Source organism: Gobio gobio, assembly GCF_949357685.1.
Source record: "Gobio gobio genome assembly, chromosome: 16".
Lineage (NCBI taxonomy): Eukaryota > Metazoa > Chordata > Actinopteri > Cypriniformes > Gobionidae > Gobio > Gobio gobio.
In genome coordinates, this window is record NC_137109.1 from 2,446,234 (window position 1) to 2,463,361 (window position 17,128).

Below are 17,128 nucleotides of genomic sequence, written 5' to 3' on the forward strand. Positions count from 1 at the left end.
GCAAGTATTTTCTTTGTCAAGTGGAGTTGACATGGAGATGATTGATTTGCAAAATGACATAGAGCTGAAAGCCAGATCAAGGGACAGTAACTTTTGGGGACTTGTCAACAGAGAGAAGTTTCCTCTCCTCACTGCATGTGCACTAAAAGTGACTGCCTACTTTGGATCAACTTACCTCTGTGAAATGGCATTTTCACAGATGAAAATAATTAAATTAAAGTATAGGACCCGCCTCACTGACAGACACCTCACAGACTGCCTCAAACTTGCTGTCTCTAGCTATGAGCCAGACTTCAGAGGACTCACAGACAGTTTTCAGTCACAGCCATCACACTGACTTGAGTGAGTAACATTACTGCAGCAGTTTTGCCTTCTGATGGCATTGTGAAAAGTGATGTTGCATAAGATGGGACATATAACTGCACTTAGCTTAATTGAGATTGTCAAGCATTTTGTTAGTACAGTTCATTTATAAAATGTTAATGGTAGTACATTTACTGCTGACAATGGCACTTTTTTCAGTTCAGTGCCATTTCATATGATCTGATCACTGCAAGTGTTACAGTGTTGTTACATTGTTACAGCATTTTCTTGGTTGCATCAGTTTGAAAAAAAGTTGAAAATGTAATTCAAATACAATTAAAATACTAAATAAAAGGCCTCAAATTGGAAGGCGAATCTGGGCTATATTTTTCTATCTATTATTCGATAAGTAGATCTTGCCTTTCATCAAGGCCGAGGTTAGGGATCTTTGGCTTGAAAAGGTTGGTGACCACTGCCTTATAGCAACGCTCTCCCACATATTTTGCTATTGTAACTGCGCTTATCTCCGTCGTTGGTATGAGTTGCAGTGGGTGGAAATAGATGAGAAATGTAGTTTTCTTCCATCTTTCTGATAACGTTTCTTTAGTCTTCTGAACCATCTGAACCATCTGCAGGAGTCCACTCTTACAAAAGTATAACTGCAATTAATAATTTAAGTGGAGACTGAAATTTTACCTATAGGGATAAATGGGAATATTTGAAATATAACCCAGATAGCAAGCAATTACTGAAACATGTTGAGTCAATGTTGAGGCGTCAGTGCTAATTCCATTGAATTATCATTGAATGCTGAAACAATGGTGAGATTTCAACAAAAAAGTCAATGAAAATGTCATTGAATCAACGCTGAAATTAACAAAAAGAATAATATTGTTTGATCAATGTTACAAATGGATAAAAAGCTTGAATATCCGATTTCTACATGGGTGGGAATGAATTGCCCCTTTCCACCGATTGGTCAACCAAACAGCAAACCATGTCATCATCAGGGAGCGCCTCGGGCGTGACCAATCCTGGAAGCACAAATGACACCTGTCAGTTGACAGACCAATCACGACAGTGTCTCCTCATAATATTGCTGTAAGCGGCCCCCACTTCACTCCTTATTCTCCAGAGGGAATATTCACTGTCAAAGTGAGTATTTTTTCTTCTGCTGTCTCTAGTGGGAACTAACGCATTGAGTTGAGTTCTATGATTTCGCCCAAAGACTCTCATCTTCTATGCATTGTGTGTCGGGGGGTTAGACACGCGCAGGCCGAGCTCACTGATCCCGAGTGCTGCCCGCACTGCTCTCTTTTCCCGTTAAGGGTATTAGAGCGTAGAATGTGAGTCGTGGCAGCGAATAAGGAGGATCCAAGCTTTTCTGCTCCATTTGCGGAGAAAGACGGGCCTGCTCAGCAAACCCAGTAAAGCTGAAGAGTTAATGGACCAAATCTCTCCCCAACTTCCCCTTCTCTTTGAATCAGACCCTTTGGCGGAGGATAAAGAGGAGGAGGAAGCTGATGAGATGATTGCTCAACTCTTGGAGAAGCAGATGCAATTCTCCCTCCTAATCTCTCCTCCAGACCCAGCAGTGCGACAGGTGAGTCTGTCTGGTTGGGAGAGTTGAGAGAATCTGGACGTGAGACGGTGAGTTTACGTACACACTCAGACGTGAGGTCAGGTGCTGGGGTATTGCCAAACGCCATCAGAGGCAGACGGTGGGTGATAACTCCACTCCATTAAGGGTTTAGAGGACTCTTCCAGACCTAGCAGTGCAACAGGTGAGTCTCCCTCCCCCATACAGGGAGACTTGGACACTCTATCCAAGTCACACTCTATCACTGCAAGCCTAAAATAAAGCATAAGGCATGAAAAAGCAGAAGGCCATGACTTGAGCGAGGAGTTAAAAACCTTAATGATCCTTGACACATTAATAAATAAAATCAGTGTCTCTGCTAAAGACAACAAATATCACGCAGTGGCTATGCCAATAATTTCAGGAGGGGAGATTGGATTTAATGAAGTCAAAATAGTAATAATTCAATTAATCCAAAATAATCCATTATAGCAGATCAAAGACAATATACTGTATATCTGAGCATTAAAAGACACAGAGCTAACTTAATATACAATAAAACAGAAAACAAATATATTCTGTGCATAAAATATAAGAGATTGTGTAAAAGTATATACATTTTTACCATGCAAATGTCACATTGTAGACTTTATATCATATGATACATTTATGTGCTATACTTGACAATCACATTTATGATTAGAAACATTTGAATCGTTATGGATGAGTTCAATCAAACATTATTATATTTGTAGGCCTGATACTGAAGAGCCTGAAGATTTCTGCTGACAGACTCATCTGAGCTCTTCCTCTGTTCCTCCTTTACATAAAACAAAACCATCATTTGGCTGAACACTAAACCAACATTAATCCTCAATATCACATGTTTCTGATACGCATGCTAACACACACGCTGCTTTATTTAACTGTAAAGTCTGAGTCTCTTCCAGCTGTATGAAACACATTTACACATTAATCACACATTTATTTATCCTCATAGACACAGTAGTGAGGCTCATCTGTGATCACTTGATGGTTTCTGATCCTCTCATGACCGTTTCACAGATTTAAACCATGATCTAATCGATCTATCAGGGACGTTTGGTTATTGATCTTCATCTTCATCATCTTCATTTTCATCATCTTCATCTTCATCTAGTCTGTAAGGAGGAACCAGAAGAGAAAACAATCAGTGTTCAGTCGAACAAAGTGTAAATTAATTATATTTCAATGACTGTTTTTGAGTAAAAAGAAGTGACATTAAATTCCTGTGATCAGATTAATTACTGACTTTACATTATCCTGCAGAGATATTCCTCAAACAATATTTGTGCATTAAATACTCTAGATTTCAAACATGAATGGCGTTCATATGTGTGTGTGTGTGTGTGTGTGTGTGTGTGTGTGTGTGTGTGTACTTGTCTACCTATCTAACAGGGGACCTTGGTGTCGTAACACACTCACTAACAGGGGACCTCTGAGCCAAGAGGGGACATTTTTCAGGTCCCCTGTTGGTCATGCTTTAAATCATGTTAAAATCAAGTAAAAACACTAAAAAAACACTCTGGTGATTTTTTTTACTTTTGACCAAGTGGGGACCTACAAGTGTGTGTGTTTAAATCATGTGAAAATTAAGTAAAAACACTCTGGTAATTTTTTTAAAACTTATGACCAAGTGGGGACCTAAGTGTGTGTGTGTGTTTAAGGTCATACTCAGCAGCTCCCCTGTAGGCTGGAGCAGGAACTGTAAGGGCTCTTAAACACACGTCGTTCACACACACTCCTCTATTGTTTGAATGGCCTGCTGTCCCAGAGAGACTCTGCTGTTTAACAGGCTGCTTACTAAAGGAACAAGCATTACATCTCTTTACTAGATACCCTGACTAGTTTCAAACTTTGCATTACATTACCATTAAATTCTACACAGAATCCAAGAAAAAAGGATTTAAAAATCTAAACAACCAGAATGTAATTAGAAGTTTTGTTTTTGTATTTTTTATTTTAACATATTTTAATGACAGTAGCCTATATTCATTGAATATTATTGTATTTATCAAAATAAACAGAAAATAGTACAAACTTTACTATTCTTTTAAACAAGTGTTAAGACATTATTAAAAAAAAAACATTTTAGCTCAAGTATTTGTATAAATAATGTGTGACTTTTGCCCCATGTAAAATGGGGTGTAAAAGGCCCACCTTACCACCTTATACATTTATGAGTTTTTTTAAACAAACCACTTTTGATTTATTTATGATTTACACAATGACTCGGTCCCCTGTTAGATAGTAAATCACGACACCAGTGTGTTTGCGTTGTCATTTCTTGCCATCATAAACACACTGTAGAGATTTAGAGTTTTTATAGCAATAACTGAGTTTTAAGAGTTAAATCAAGCAGAAATATTTCTCTAATGTATTAATTGCAGATCATCTTTGAATAATGATTATGTTAAACACAATGACTCGGTCCCCTGTTAGATAGTAAATCACGACACCAGTGTGTTTGCGTTGTCATTTCTTGCCATAAACACACTGTAGATATTTAGAGTTTTTATAGCAATAACTGAGTTTTAAGAGTTAAATCAAGCAGAAATATTTCTCTAATGTATTAATTGCAGATCATCTTTGAATAATGATTATGTTAAACACAATGACTCGGTCCCCTGTTAGATAGTAAATCACGACACCAGTGTGATTGCGTTGTCATTTCTTGCCATCATAAACACACTGTGGAGATTTAGAGTTTTTATAGCAATAACTGAGTTTTAAGAGTTAAATCAAGCAGAAATATTTCTCTAATGTATTAATTGCAGATCCTCTTTGAATAATGATTATGTTAAACACAATGACTCGGTCCCCTGTTAGATAGTAAATCACGACACCAGTGTGTTTAATTTGTCATTTCTTCATCTCAAACACACTGTAGATATTCACTGTATATATTGAGATAACTCAATTTTATGGTGACTTGCATTAAAATGTTTATCCGTCTCAATTAAATTATGTGAACTGAATGACTTTTAACATTGACACTTTAGTTATTTAACCAACTGATGATTTTCAAGTCAGCAATCAACACACAACTGAGTTTTGACCTCCAAAATCTTATTATAGTGTATTTTTATGGTAAGTATTGGTGTTTTATTTTTTAAATCAAGCAGAAATCACTCTTTAAGGAAACAATTGCAGGTCACACTTTATACAGTGAACGTGATTTCCTTAAATTGACTTAAGTCCCCTGTTGGATGGTAAAACACGACACCTGTTTGATTGCTTTGCCATTTCTTGCCATCACAAACACACTGTAGAGATTTTGAAGGTCAGAACTAAATTTTTTGGTGACTTGCATGAAAATCTTCATCCGTCTCAATTAAATTATGTGAACTGAATGTCTTTTAACATTGACACTTTAGTCGAAGATTTTCAACTCAACAATCAACACACAACTGAGTTTTGACCTCCAAAATCATTATACAGTGTATATTAAATTTAAATAAAAAATATAAAATTTATTTACAAAACAGTTTGACTCAAGTTTGACTCTCTACTGCTTATTCATTATTGTTTATGTTACATGGTCCATGTTTACATTACAGTATAAAATTGTTCCTAAGTTTTCCCCTTTTATATAGATGGTAATGACTAAATATCCTCGCACACCGAAATTTTCACACGTTAAAAAAAAGATCAAGCACGTTTACACACAGCCTCTGAAACTTTCCTTCCTTCATCATAAAAAAATATCTGATCAGGTTCAGTTTTCTGCATTTTTCGCATCCATAGCAAGCATTTAAAGAGGGGTTTCAAATTTCTGTGTTATTCATTTTTGTGTTAAAATTTTGAACATAAGTTGAACAGTTTAAAAAAGAAAGTGTGAACCTTCAAATTAGCCATTATAGTTCATAAAGTTTTGCTGGCGTTTGTATCTAATTGAGAAAAGAATGAATGTAAATTGAAAGATGTCGTCATTGAACGCATTTTGTGCCAAAGCAAATAAATGATCCACAGTTTAGCCACATAGGCTGATGTGATCCCTGAGTGAAGAGTTTTGAAAAAGTGATGAGTATTCAGAAATGTGTCCTAGCAGATGTTTAAAAAACCCTGTAATATCACTATTAGTAAGGGATTACTGTATAATATCAGTCTTTAAATGTGATATATTTAAAGTGAACCTAAAGTATACTTGCAATAGTGTGATTTTAGCACAATTAAATATACTTAATGGATGTTTCGCAAAAGCGTTGTTTAGTGATATTGCGTCCTTGTGTTTCTGCTGTACGTCATCAGCAACTGTCTAAGTTCAATTACAATACTCAAGAACACATGTACAGAGGATGCACAAAAGTACCCGGATGTTATAAGATATATGAGTATAAATAACTCCATACAGATCTATTGTTTTACAAAAATAATCTATTGTTTACAAAAGGAGAAAATGTGTGTACTTTAATGAAAACTTGGACCATGTGACATAAACTGAAGTTAACAGCAAAAAAATATACTATAATGCTGACTGTTGTTAGTGTTTTTTGTTGTATGAGTTAAAAGTGTATATGTTGGGTGAATCCTCATTGTGTTCTGGAAGAATGAGTTGATTTAAGACATCAATGAAGTGTTTTGGTAGTTTTAGCACATTTTGAACGTGAAATTAACTGCTTTGCTTTGAAAGGTGTCCTAGCGATTGTAGCTGAGAGATAGACGTCAAACAGACTCAAACAAAGACCCAGAATTCTGTGGTGTTACAGCACTGTGGCTGCTGTAAATGGCTGTTGTACGGTTTCTTTATGAAATAACAGGCACAATGGCAAAGATATTTCTGCAAAAACTCCAAAGTAATGTTCGGTTGCAGTGAGAAAGTCACAAGAGACAACTAAAAAAACTCATGCGTGTATTTAGCCTAGTGTAGATCTGTTTGCTTACACATCCCCCAAACTCCATTTACATATGAATACAGGAAAGGCCAAAGCCATTGTCTCACAGGTGAGGAACAGGCCTAACAGAGCTGTTACACCCATGTCACAGACACAAACTTCTCATCCAAACTAGAGAAAACGCTGGGATTTACCTGGGAAAATTAAATCAATGTACACTTTTTCCAATCCCTACGACACATTTTTCAATACTTGGGTCACTTTTTTAAAACTCTTCACACACTTTTTCACACAAATTCACACAACTGAATTTCAGCTTGGCACAGCAGTTATTTTAGTGTTCAAAATGCACTAAAACTACCAAAAAGGATTCTGAGGATTCAAAAGAATCACCCAATATTTCAATATGGTAATACTGCCTAAATGTAGCAAATTGTTTTGTTTTTTTTTAATTAATTTTAGTTAAGTTTTGAACATAAGTTAGGGAGTTTTGAAAAGAGAATCAAAAAATTTTCAAATTGGCCTATACAGTTCATAATGTTTTGGTGGTGTTTGTGTTGAAGTAAGAAAATAATTCTTATAAATCGAAAGATGTCGCCATTGAATGTATTTTATGCCAAATCAATGATAAATTATGACTTTAGATGGCCCCACTTTATATTAGGGGGCCTTAACTACTATGTACTTAAATAGGTACAATGTACTTATTGTGTTCATATTATATTGCAAAACACTTTTGCTGATATTGAGGTGGGATACGGGTAGGGTCAGGTGTGGTTGTATTGGTAAGTTTAAAGGTAGGGTTAGATGTAAGGGAAGTGTCAACAGTGTAATTACAAATGTAACTACATAAATTAATTACAGATGTAATTACATGCAGGTATATTTAAAAATGTAAGTACAATGTAAAGACATGTATGTACACAATAAGTGCATTGTATCAAATGGATAATTAAAATGTTAGTACATAGTAGTTAAGGCCACCTAATATAAAGTGGGTCCCTTTGGATTTTAAGATTTTATATTTCAGTATAATTCCTGCTTTAGCTGGTGTTAGTTTTTAAATTGCATTGCCATCCATTCAAAGGGGAAAAATTTAGGAATAATGTTATACTGTACTGGACCAAGGACCATGTAACATAAACTGCAGTGAATTATAGTGTAAGTCTTTTTTTGAAAAGAAAATTTTACAGAAGAAAACATTGTGTAATGATCATGTGTTTTAGGTCTGTGTTTTATGATTGAAAAAGTGTGTTTGTTGGGTCCTTTTTGGTAGTTTTAGTGCATTTTGAACACTAAAATAACTGCTGTGCCAAGCTGAAATTCAGTTGTGTGAATTTGTGTGAAAAAGTGTGTGAAGAGTTTTAAAAAAGTGACCCAAGTATTGAAAAATGTGTCGTAGGGATTGGAAAAAGTGTACATTGATTTAATTTTCCCAGGTAAATCCCAGCGTTTTCTCTAGTTTGGATGAGAAGTTTGTGTCTGTGACATGGGTGTAACAGCTCTGTTAGGCCTGTTCCTCACCTGTGAGACAATGGCTTTGGCCTTTCCTGTATTCATATGTAAATGGAGTTTGGGGGATGTGTAAGCAAACAGATCTACACTAGGCTAAATACACGCATGAGTTTTTTTAGTTGTCTCTTGTGACTTTCTCACTGCAACCGAACATTACTTTGGAGTTTTTGCAGAAATATCTTTGCCATTGTGCCTGTTATTTCATAAAGAAACCGTACAGCAGCCATTTACAGCAGCCACAGTGCTGTAACACCACAGAATTCTGGGTCTTTGTTTGAGTCTGTTTGACGTCTATCTCTCAGCTACAATCGCTAGGACACCTTTCAAAGCAAAGCAGTTAATTTCACGTTCAAAATGTGCTAAAACTACCAAAACACTTCATTGATGTCTTAAATCAACTCATTCTTCCAGAACACAATGAGGATTCACCCAACATATACACTTTTAACTCATACAACAAAAAACACTAACATCAGTCAGCATTATAGTATATTTTTTTGCTGTTAACTTCAGTTTATGTCACATGGTCCAAGTTTTCATTAAAGTACACACGTTTTCTCCTTTTGTAAACAATAAATTATTTTTGTAAAACAATAGATCTGTATGGAGTTATTTATACTCATATATCTTATAACATCCGGGTACTTTTGTGCATCCTCTGTACATGTGTTCTTGAGTATTGTAATTGAACTTAGACAGTTGCTGATGACGTACAGCAGAAACACAAGGACGCAATATCACTAAACAACGCTTTTGCGAAACATCCATTAAGTATATTTAATTGTGCTAAAATCACACTATTGCAAGTATACTTTAGGTTCACTTTAAATATCTCACATTTAAAGACTGATATTATACAGTGATCCCTTACTAATAGTGATATTACAGGGTTTTTTAAACATCTGCTAGGACACATTTCTGAATACTCATCACTTTTTCAAAACTCTTCACTCAGGGATCACATCAGCCTATGTGGCTAAACTGTGGATCATTTATTTGCTTTGGCACAAAATGCGTTCAATGACGACATCTTTCAATTTACATTCATTCTTTTCTCAATTAGATACAAACGCCAGCAAAACTTTATGAACTATAATGGCTAATTTGAAGGTTCACACTTTCTTTTTTAAACTGTTCAACTTATGTTCAAAATTTTAACACAAAAATGAATAACATAGAAATTTGAAACCCCTCTTTAAATGCTTGCTATGGATGCGAAAAATGCAGAAAACTGAACCTGATCAGATTTTTTTTTATGATGAAGGAAGGAAAGTTTCAGAGGCTGTGTGTAAACGTGCTTGATCTTTTTTTTAACGTGTGAAAATTTCGGTGTGCGAGGATATTTAGTCATTACCATCTATATAAAAGGGGAAAACTTAGGAACAATTTTATACTGTAATGTAAACATGGACCATGTAACATAAACAATAATGAATAAGCAGTAGAGAGTCAAACTTGAGTCAAACTGTTTTGTAAGGAAATTTTTATTTTTTATTTAAATTTAATATACACTGTATAATGATTTTGGAGGTCAAAACTCAGTTGTGTGTTGATTGTTGAGTTGAAAATCTTCGACTAAAGTGTCAATGTTAAAAGACATTCAGTTCACATAATTTAATTGAGACGGATGAAGATTTTCATGCAAGTCACCAAAAAATTTAGTTCTGACCTTCAAAATCTCTACAGTGTGTTTGTGATGGCAAGAAATGGCAAAGCAATCAAACAGGTGTCGTGTTTTACCATCCAACAGGGGACTTAAGTCAATTTAAGGAAATCACGTTCACTGTATAAAGTGTGACCTGCAATTGTTTCCTTAAAGAGTGATTTCTGCTTGATTTAAAACATAAAACACCAATACTTACCATAAAAATACACTATAATAAGATTTTGGAGGTCAAAACTCAGTTGTGTGTTGATTGCTGACTTGAAAATCATCAGTTGGTTAAATAACTAAAGTGTCAATGTTAAAAGTCATTCAGTTCACATAATTTAATTGAGACGGATAAACATTTTAATGCAAGTCACCATAAAATTGAGTTATCTCAATATATACAGTGAATATCTACAGTGTGTTTGAGATGAAGAAATGACAAATTAAACACACTGGTGTCGTGATTTACTATCTAACAGGGGACCGAGTCATTGTGTTTAACATAATCATTATTCAAAGATGATCTGCAATTAATACATTAGAGAAATATTTCTGCTTGATTTAACTCTTAAAACTCAGTTATTGCTATAAAAACTCTAAATCTCTACAGTGTGTTTATGATGGCAAGAAATGACAAATTAAACACACTGGTGTCGTGATTTACTATCTAACAGGGGACCGAGTCATTGTGTTTAACATAATCATTATTCAAAGATGATCTGCAATTAATACATTAGAGAACTATTTCTGCTTGATTTAACTCTTAAAACTCAGTTATTGCTATAAAAACTCTAAATCTCCACAGTGTGTTTGAGATGAAGAAATGACAACGCAAACACACTGGTGTCGTGATTTACTATCTAACAGGGGACCGAGTCATTGTGTTTAACATAATCATTATTCAAAGAGGATCTGCAATTAATACATTAGAGAAATATTTCTGCTTGATTTAACTCTTAAAACTCAGTTATTGCTATAAAAACTCTAAATCTCCACAGTGTGTTTGAGATGAAGAAATGACAACGCAAACACACTGGTGTCGTGATTTACTATCTAACAGGGGACCGAGTCATTGTGTTTAACATAATCATTATTCAAAGAGGATCTGCAATTAATACATTAGAGAAATATTTCTGCTTGATTTAACTCTTAAAACTCAGTTATTGCTATAAAAACTCTAAATCTCTACAGTGTGTTTATGATGGCAAGAAATGACAAATTAAACACACTGGTGTCGTGATTTACTATCTAACAGGGGACCGAGTCATTGTGTTTAACATAATCATTATTCAAAGATGATCTGCAATTAATACATTAGAGAAATATTTCTGCTTGATTTAACTCTTAAAACTCAGTTATTGCTATAAAAACTCTAAATCTCTACAGTGTGTTTATGATGGCAAGAAATGACAAAGCAAACACACTGGTGTCGTGATTTACTATCTAACAGGGGACCGAGTCATTGTGTTTAACATAATCATTATTCAAAGATGATCTGCAATTAATACATTAGAGAAATATTTCTGCTTGATTTATCTCTTAAAACTCAGTTATTGCTATAAAAACTCTAAATCTCTACAGTGTGTTTATGATGGCAAGAAATGACAAAGCAAACACACTGGTGTCGTGATTTACTATCTAACAGGGGACCGAGTCATTGTGTTTAACATAATCATTATTCAAAGATGATCTGCAATTAATACATTAGAGAACTATTTCTGCTTGATTTAACTCTTAAAACTCAGTTATTGCTATAAAAACTCTAAATCTCCACAGTGTGTTTGAGATGAAGAAATGACAACGCAAACACACTGGTGTCGTGATTTACTATCTAACAGGGGACCGAGTCATTGTGTTTAACATAATCATTATTCAAAGAGGATCTGCAATTAATACATTAGAGAAATATTTCTGCTTGATTTATCTCTTAAAACTCAGTTATTGCTATAAAAACTCTAAATCTCCACAGTGTGTTTATGATGGCAAGAAATGACAACGCAAACACACTGGTGTCGTGATTTACTATCTCACAGGGGACCGAGTCATTGTGTTTAACATAATCATTATTCAAAGATGATCTGCAATTAATACATTAGAGAACTATTTCTGCTTGATTTAACTCTTAAAACTCAGTTATTGCTATAAAAACTCTAAATCTCCACAGTGTGTTTGAGATGAAGAAATGACAACGCAAACACACTGGTGTCGTGATTTACTATCTAACAGGGGACTGAGTCATTGTGTTTAACATAATCATTATTCAAAGAGGATCTGCAATTAATACATTATAGAAATATTTCTGCTTGATTTAACTCTTAAAACTCAGTTATTGCTATAAAAACTCTAAATCTCTACAGTGTGTTTATGGCAAGAAATGACAACGCAAACACACTGGTGTCGTGATTTACTATCCAACAGGGGACCGAGTCATTGTGTTTAACATAATCATTATTCAAAGATGATCTGAAATTTATACATTAGAGAACTATTTCTGCTTGATTTAACTCTTAAAACTCAGTTATTGCTATAAAAACTCTAAATATCTACAGTGTGTTTATGGCAAGAAATGAAAAATTAAACACACTGGTGTCGTGATTTACTATCTAACAGGGGACCGAGTCATTGTGTTTAACATAATCATTATTTACTATATAAAGTGATGACCTGTGATTATTACCTTAAAGAACAATTTCTGCTTGTCCAGTCCTATATATATATATTTTTTATTGGTGCAAGAAATCAAATCTCACTCTAAAAATCTCAAAAACAAAGGACATTATTTGGGATTTTAGAGAGCAGAAACTATGTTTTATTCAAAAATAAGTCACACATTGAAATACCTTTACTGTAAAAAAAATGTGGGTCTCCAATTGAAAATTTTCTGTAAATTGATGCACTTTAATTCAATTAAAATTCAAGAAATTCAATTTGGCCAACTAAAAAATTTAGATGTGATCGTTCACTAGAAAATTTTCAATTGGAGACCTGATTTTTTTTTACAGTGTTGGTGTTCTTGAAAATAAGCTTAAATGAGAGATGTGGACGGATCATATACTGTAAGTATGAAGACACAACAGAGAATGAATTTCTTAAAGATAACTCTTAATTTTAAGAATTTTTTAATTTCTTAAATTCTTTTCTGTAATGTCCACAACATGGCTTTTTCTCCGTTGTGTGCTCATTGTGTTCCCTGATGCCTGTGTGAACATTATATAATTATAATTATATATATATATTAAATAATGAAGACAGACTTGACTGCCAGCTCTCTTCCCTTTCACACACACAGCTCCATTGCAGGCTATGGAGGTCCCCTGTTGGATAGGTAGACATCGGTCAGGTCCCCTCTTGGCATGTTTAAAAATAAAAAAATAAATGCTTATTTGAAGTTATATTATGAAAAAAGACCTTAAAACAAAATTTTGTATCTAAGTTTTGTTTCTTCAAAATGACTAGAAACACAGGTCCCCTCTTGGTCAGTGTGGAGTGATGGTCCCCTGTTGGTAATATAGACGTGTATGTGTGTGTGTGTGTGTGTGTGTGTGTGTGTGTGTGTGTGTGTGTGTGTGTTGGTGTGACTGCAGAAGGACCTGCGACTCCTATTGAGTCACTGTAAAGGAGAAACACATGCTAATGAGTGTACAGCGTATGGAATAAACCACAGCGAGCAAACACAAATGTTACCTTCAGTTTAACCTGTCAGTTAAACTTTCACTAGTTAAAGCCGTTTGCCCTCTAGTTTACACATGTTTGTAGGGCTCTTAGTAAATCACTGACAGTAAAGTTAGTGTAAAGTAGTGTGACGTGTTGCTTGTCACAGTAAAAACACACTCGAGACAGAGACATTTCTCATGTGAGGCTGGACGGCTGTGAGCTGAAGCTGAACTGATTTTAGCAGCGTTTTCCTACAATCTGACCAAGTCTATTTTCAAACTGAAATGATTCTCTATTACTGACACAGTTAATAAAGCAGGTGTTGCTGTGTAAAGCTGTGACTGTGTGCTTTTGTTCTCTTTCCTCTGTGTTAAACATTTTAATCAACTTCACATTTTGTTCTCACACAAACCCTTTGTTGCAATAAAGCTTAATGATAATTTCCTTTCATGAATATTTGAAAGGTTTGTTCTCATATCAGAGGTAAATTAAGCTCTATGAAGCTCTTTAATATCACAGAGATGTTTCCTCACCTCAGGTCACAGTTTGAGTCTCGTAGCTTGTCTCTGAGCCGCTGCTTTGAGTCTCCGATCTTATTGTGTCTCAGATTAAGCTCTTTTAAAAACTGCAGTGCTTTTGAGTTAGTCAAAGACTGAGTTAAAGGGGAAACATCTGTAATGCCACAGTCCTGTAGACTAGAAAGACACAAACAGAGGAAGAGAGATTATCTCACAAACAAATCATTAAGATAAAGAATTTTACACAAATATAATGTGAACTTAGGCTCTTCATGAGATATTAAGTATAAAGTGTTTTAGTTTAAACTGTTAAAGTGATTTTAAGCATTTTCTTTCTTGTCTGTGAATGTGACTGACCTCAATCTCTCCAGTTTACAGTGTGAATTCTTCAGTACGTCACATAAGGGCTTCACTCCTGTGTTTTCTAGTTTATTCCTGCTCAGGTCCAGCTCTCTCAGGTGTGATGGGTTTGATTTCAGAGCTGAAGTCAGGATGAGACACTGTTTCTCTGTAATACTGCATCCACTCAGACTGAAGACAGAAAGAGCAAATGATTCAAATCCATGTTAAGTTAATCATGTGTGAGTTAAATGCATCATTAATAAACGCCATACAGTAACTAAAACAGCAGCAAAATCATGGAAACTTAATGATATGAACAAACCAAGACAGGAGCATTTGAGGACTCTAGTTACAATCCAAGTCTGTTCTCACTTCTGTATTGTTTCAAAGCAAAGATTTGTCAGATTTCAGCATATGACACTATTTTATAACCACAGTTTCAAACGCTTCAAAGTTTAATGCTCTTCTACTGATACACATAACAAGCTGTTAACTAATAGTATTTCTGAATCTTTCTTCAGATGGAGAAACAGCAGAAAGTGCAGAGCTATAAATTATGTGACTTGAGTCCAGTTGCCTTAAAATAAACTAAACAGTGAACTGTAATCACACCGTAACTGTACAGTATAATGATACTAACTGTAGTTTCTCCAGCTGTAATTGTGGGATCATCAGTAGATCACTGAGGTTTCTCACTCCAGAGTCTCCTAGTTTATTCCCGCTCAGGTCCAGCTCTCTCAGGTGTGATGGGTTTGATTTCAGAGCTGAAGTCACAGCAGAACAACCTTCATCTGTCATATCACAGTAGCTTAACCTACATTAGCAGAGAGAGAGAGAGAGAGAGAGAGAGAGAGAGAGAGACATTTTGACTCTAAGATCAGTTTATTTACAAAAATATTAACCCTTAATCGCCCCTCAAGTAGGGTTTACGTTTGAGTCCCTTGGGGTCAGATAGACCCCAAACTTTTACAGAGCGATTGCATAAGGAAATATAATTTTTTTACATAGAAAACTATATATCATTTTTTTTATTTACTTCTCAACTATACATTTATGCTGTGTTTTTGTGGGTATTTGGTAGTTTTTTACCTATTTGCTGCACAAATATCTAACTATGTCATAAATTAGCTCATTAAAAATTATTTTTTTATGAAAAAATCACTTGAATGATGATCTTAAATAAATATAAATAGTTTTTGGACATTGCTCTATGTGTTAGGGATAGAATACCGCCATCTGTAGGTTTGTGGAAAAACTTTAGGAATTATAGTTAAAGAGAAATAGTGCAATGACCACATTATCCACTAGAGGTCCATAGGGAAGTTATGCAGAAGTTAAGCTGCCTTTCATCTTTCTTTTATTTGCTCTTTTCCCTCTCTTTCTCATGATTGTTCCATGTTGCATTTGTGCTATAGTATTTGTCCTTCATTTATGTATGGAATTTTTTCAGATTTATGCCAGTTTTGTTGATTTTATTTGCCAGTTTCTATAAAAATGCTCTCTGTTGCAGTCACACACATGTGTGTGTTTGTGTGTGTGTGTGTGCGTGTGTGTATGAGACAGAAAGTTCATTCCACTTTGTGTTTATGCTCTAGGACCAGATCTTGATATAAATGTAGACATTTTCAGATTTATACTGGATTTAGTTGATTTTTTTTTACAAACAAAGTGAAAAAAAAAACATTTTTTACATTTTCCCATTCATTGCCAAAATCCAAAAAAATGCTCCAGACACCTGTGTTTGTGTTTGTGTGTGTGTGCGTGTGAGTGAACATGCTTGTTCCATATTGCATTTGTGCTCTAGTATTAGTACTTCATTTATGTATGAAAATCTTTCAGATTTATGCCAGTTTTGTTGATTTTATTTGCCAATTTCAATAAAAATACTCTCTGTTGCAGTTCATTTTTTACACTTTCCCATTCATTTTCAATGTGGGGTCAATCTGACCCCGAGGGACTTAAACGGTAACTTTTTTTTTACACACCCTTAGAACAACCAAATCAAGCCCAGATTTTTTGTGCATGTTTAGATAGATTATTTAGGAAAAGTCACCGAGTCTCATGGCCCTGAGATGAAGGGAACACTTTTAAAAAATGGAGGAAAAGTCCAGTGGGGTCAGCTGGACCCCAAGGGACGATTAAGGGTTAAAGGTCCCATGGCATGAAATTTTCATTTTATGAGGTACTTCAACATTAATAGGAGTTCCCCTACCCTGAATATTGTCCCCAAGTGGATAGAAATGTTGATCGGTGTAAAACCGAGTTCTGGCTGTCTTTCTCTGCCTTTGAGAAAATGACAGGCCAGAATAGCCAATCCTGAAGTCTCCTGTTATGACGTCCACACAGGAACGGTTACCTCCCTTTCCTCCACCCAGAGAATCTGGCACGCCCATGCAAGCGCTCGAGAGATCATGGCTTGTGAACGAGTGAATGCTGGCAGTTTCTCAGTGTTTGGATGTACAAATGAAAACAGAAGTCTTTTTTCAGTTCCTTCTGATCTGTGATCAGTGATTTCTTATGTGTAGCTAATTATTTATTTTTCGTGCACACACTGCGGCTTCTCTTTCTCCCGACAGAACGGTGTTTTCGTGTTTCCTATCTTGTGAGTCAGTGTTTTTGTACGTCCTCGTTGCGTCTATCTGTTCTACAATGTGCATACAGTCATGAGTTTCTGCTCAACATCGGCAGACTC

The 17,128-nt window shown here is 35.1% G+C and overlaps 1 protein-coding gene across 4 annotated transcripts in view; it reads right to left on the reverse strand.

Moving 5' to 3' along the window:
- Positions 1 to 2,287: 2,287 nt before the first annotated feature.
- LOC307139807 (NACHT, LRR and PYD domains-containing protein 12-like) overlaps positions 2,288 to 17,128 on the reverse strand; it is a 129,326-nt gene continuing 114,485 nt past the window's right edge. For all 4 annotated transcript variants that reach the window (XM_079838909.1, XM_079838907.1, XM_079838910.1 and 1 more), the window contains 4 exons: positions 15,077 to 15,250; positions 14,452 to 14,625; positions 14,110 to 14,271; positions 2,288 to 3,042 (listed from right to left, as the gene is read on the reverse strand). In XM_079838909.1, the coding sequence (XP_079695035.1) occupies positions 2,988 to 3,042; positions 14,110 to 14,271; positions 14,452 to 14,625; positions 15,077 to 15,250 (565 nt within the window). In that variant the 3' untranslated portion in view covers positions 2,288 to 2,987. The remainder of the gene's footprint in view (positions 3,043 to 14,109; positions 14,272 to 14,451; positions 14,626 to 15,076; positions 15,251 to 17,128) is intronic.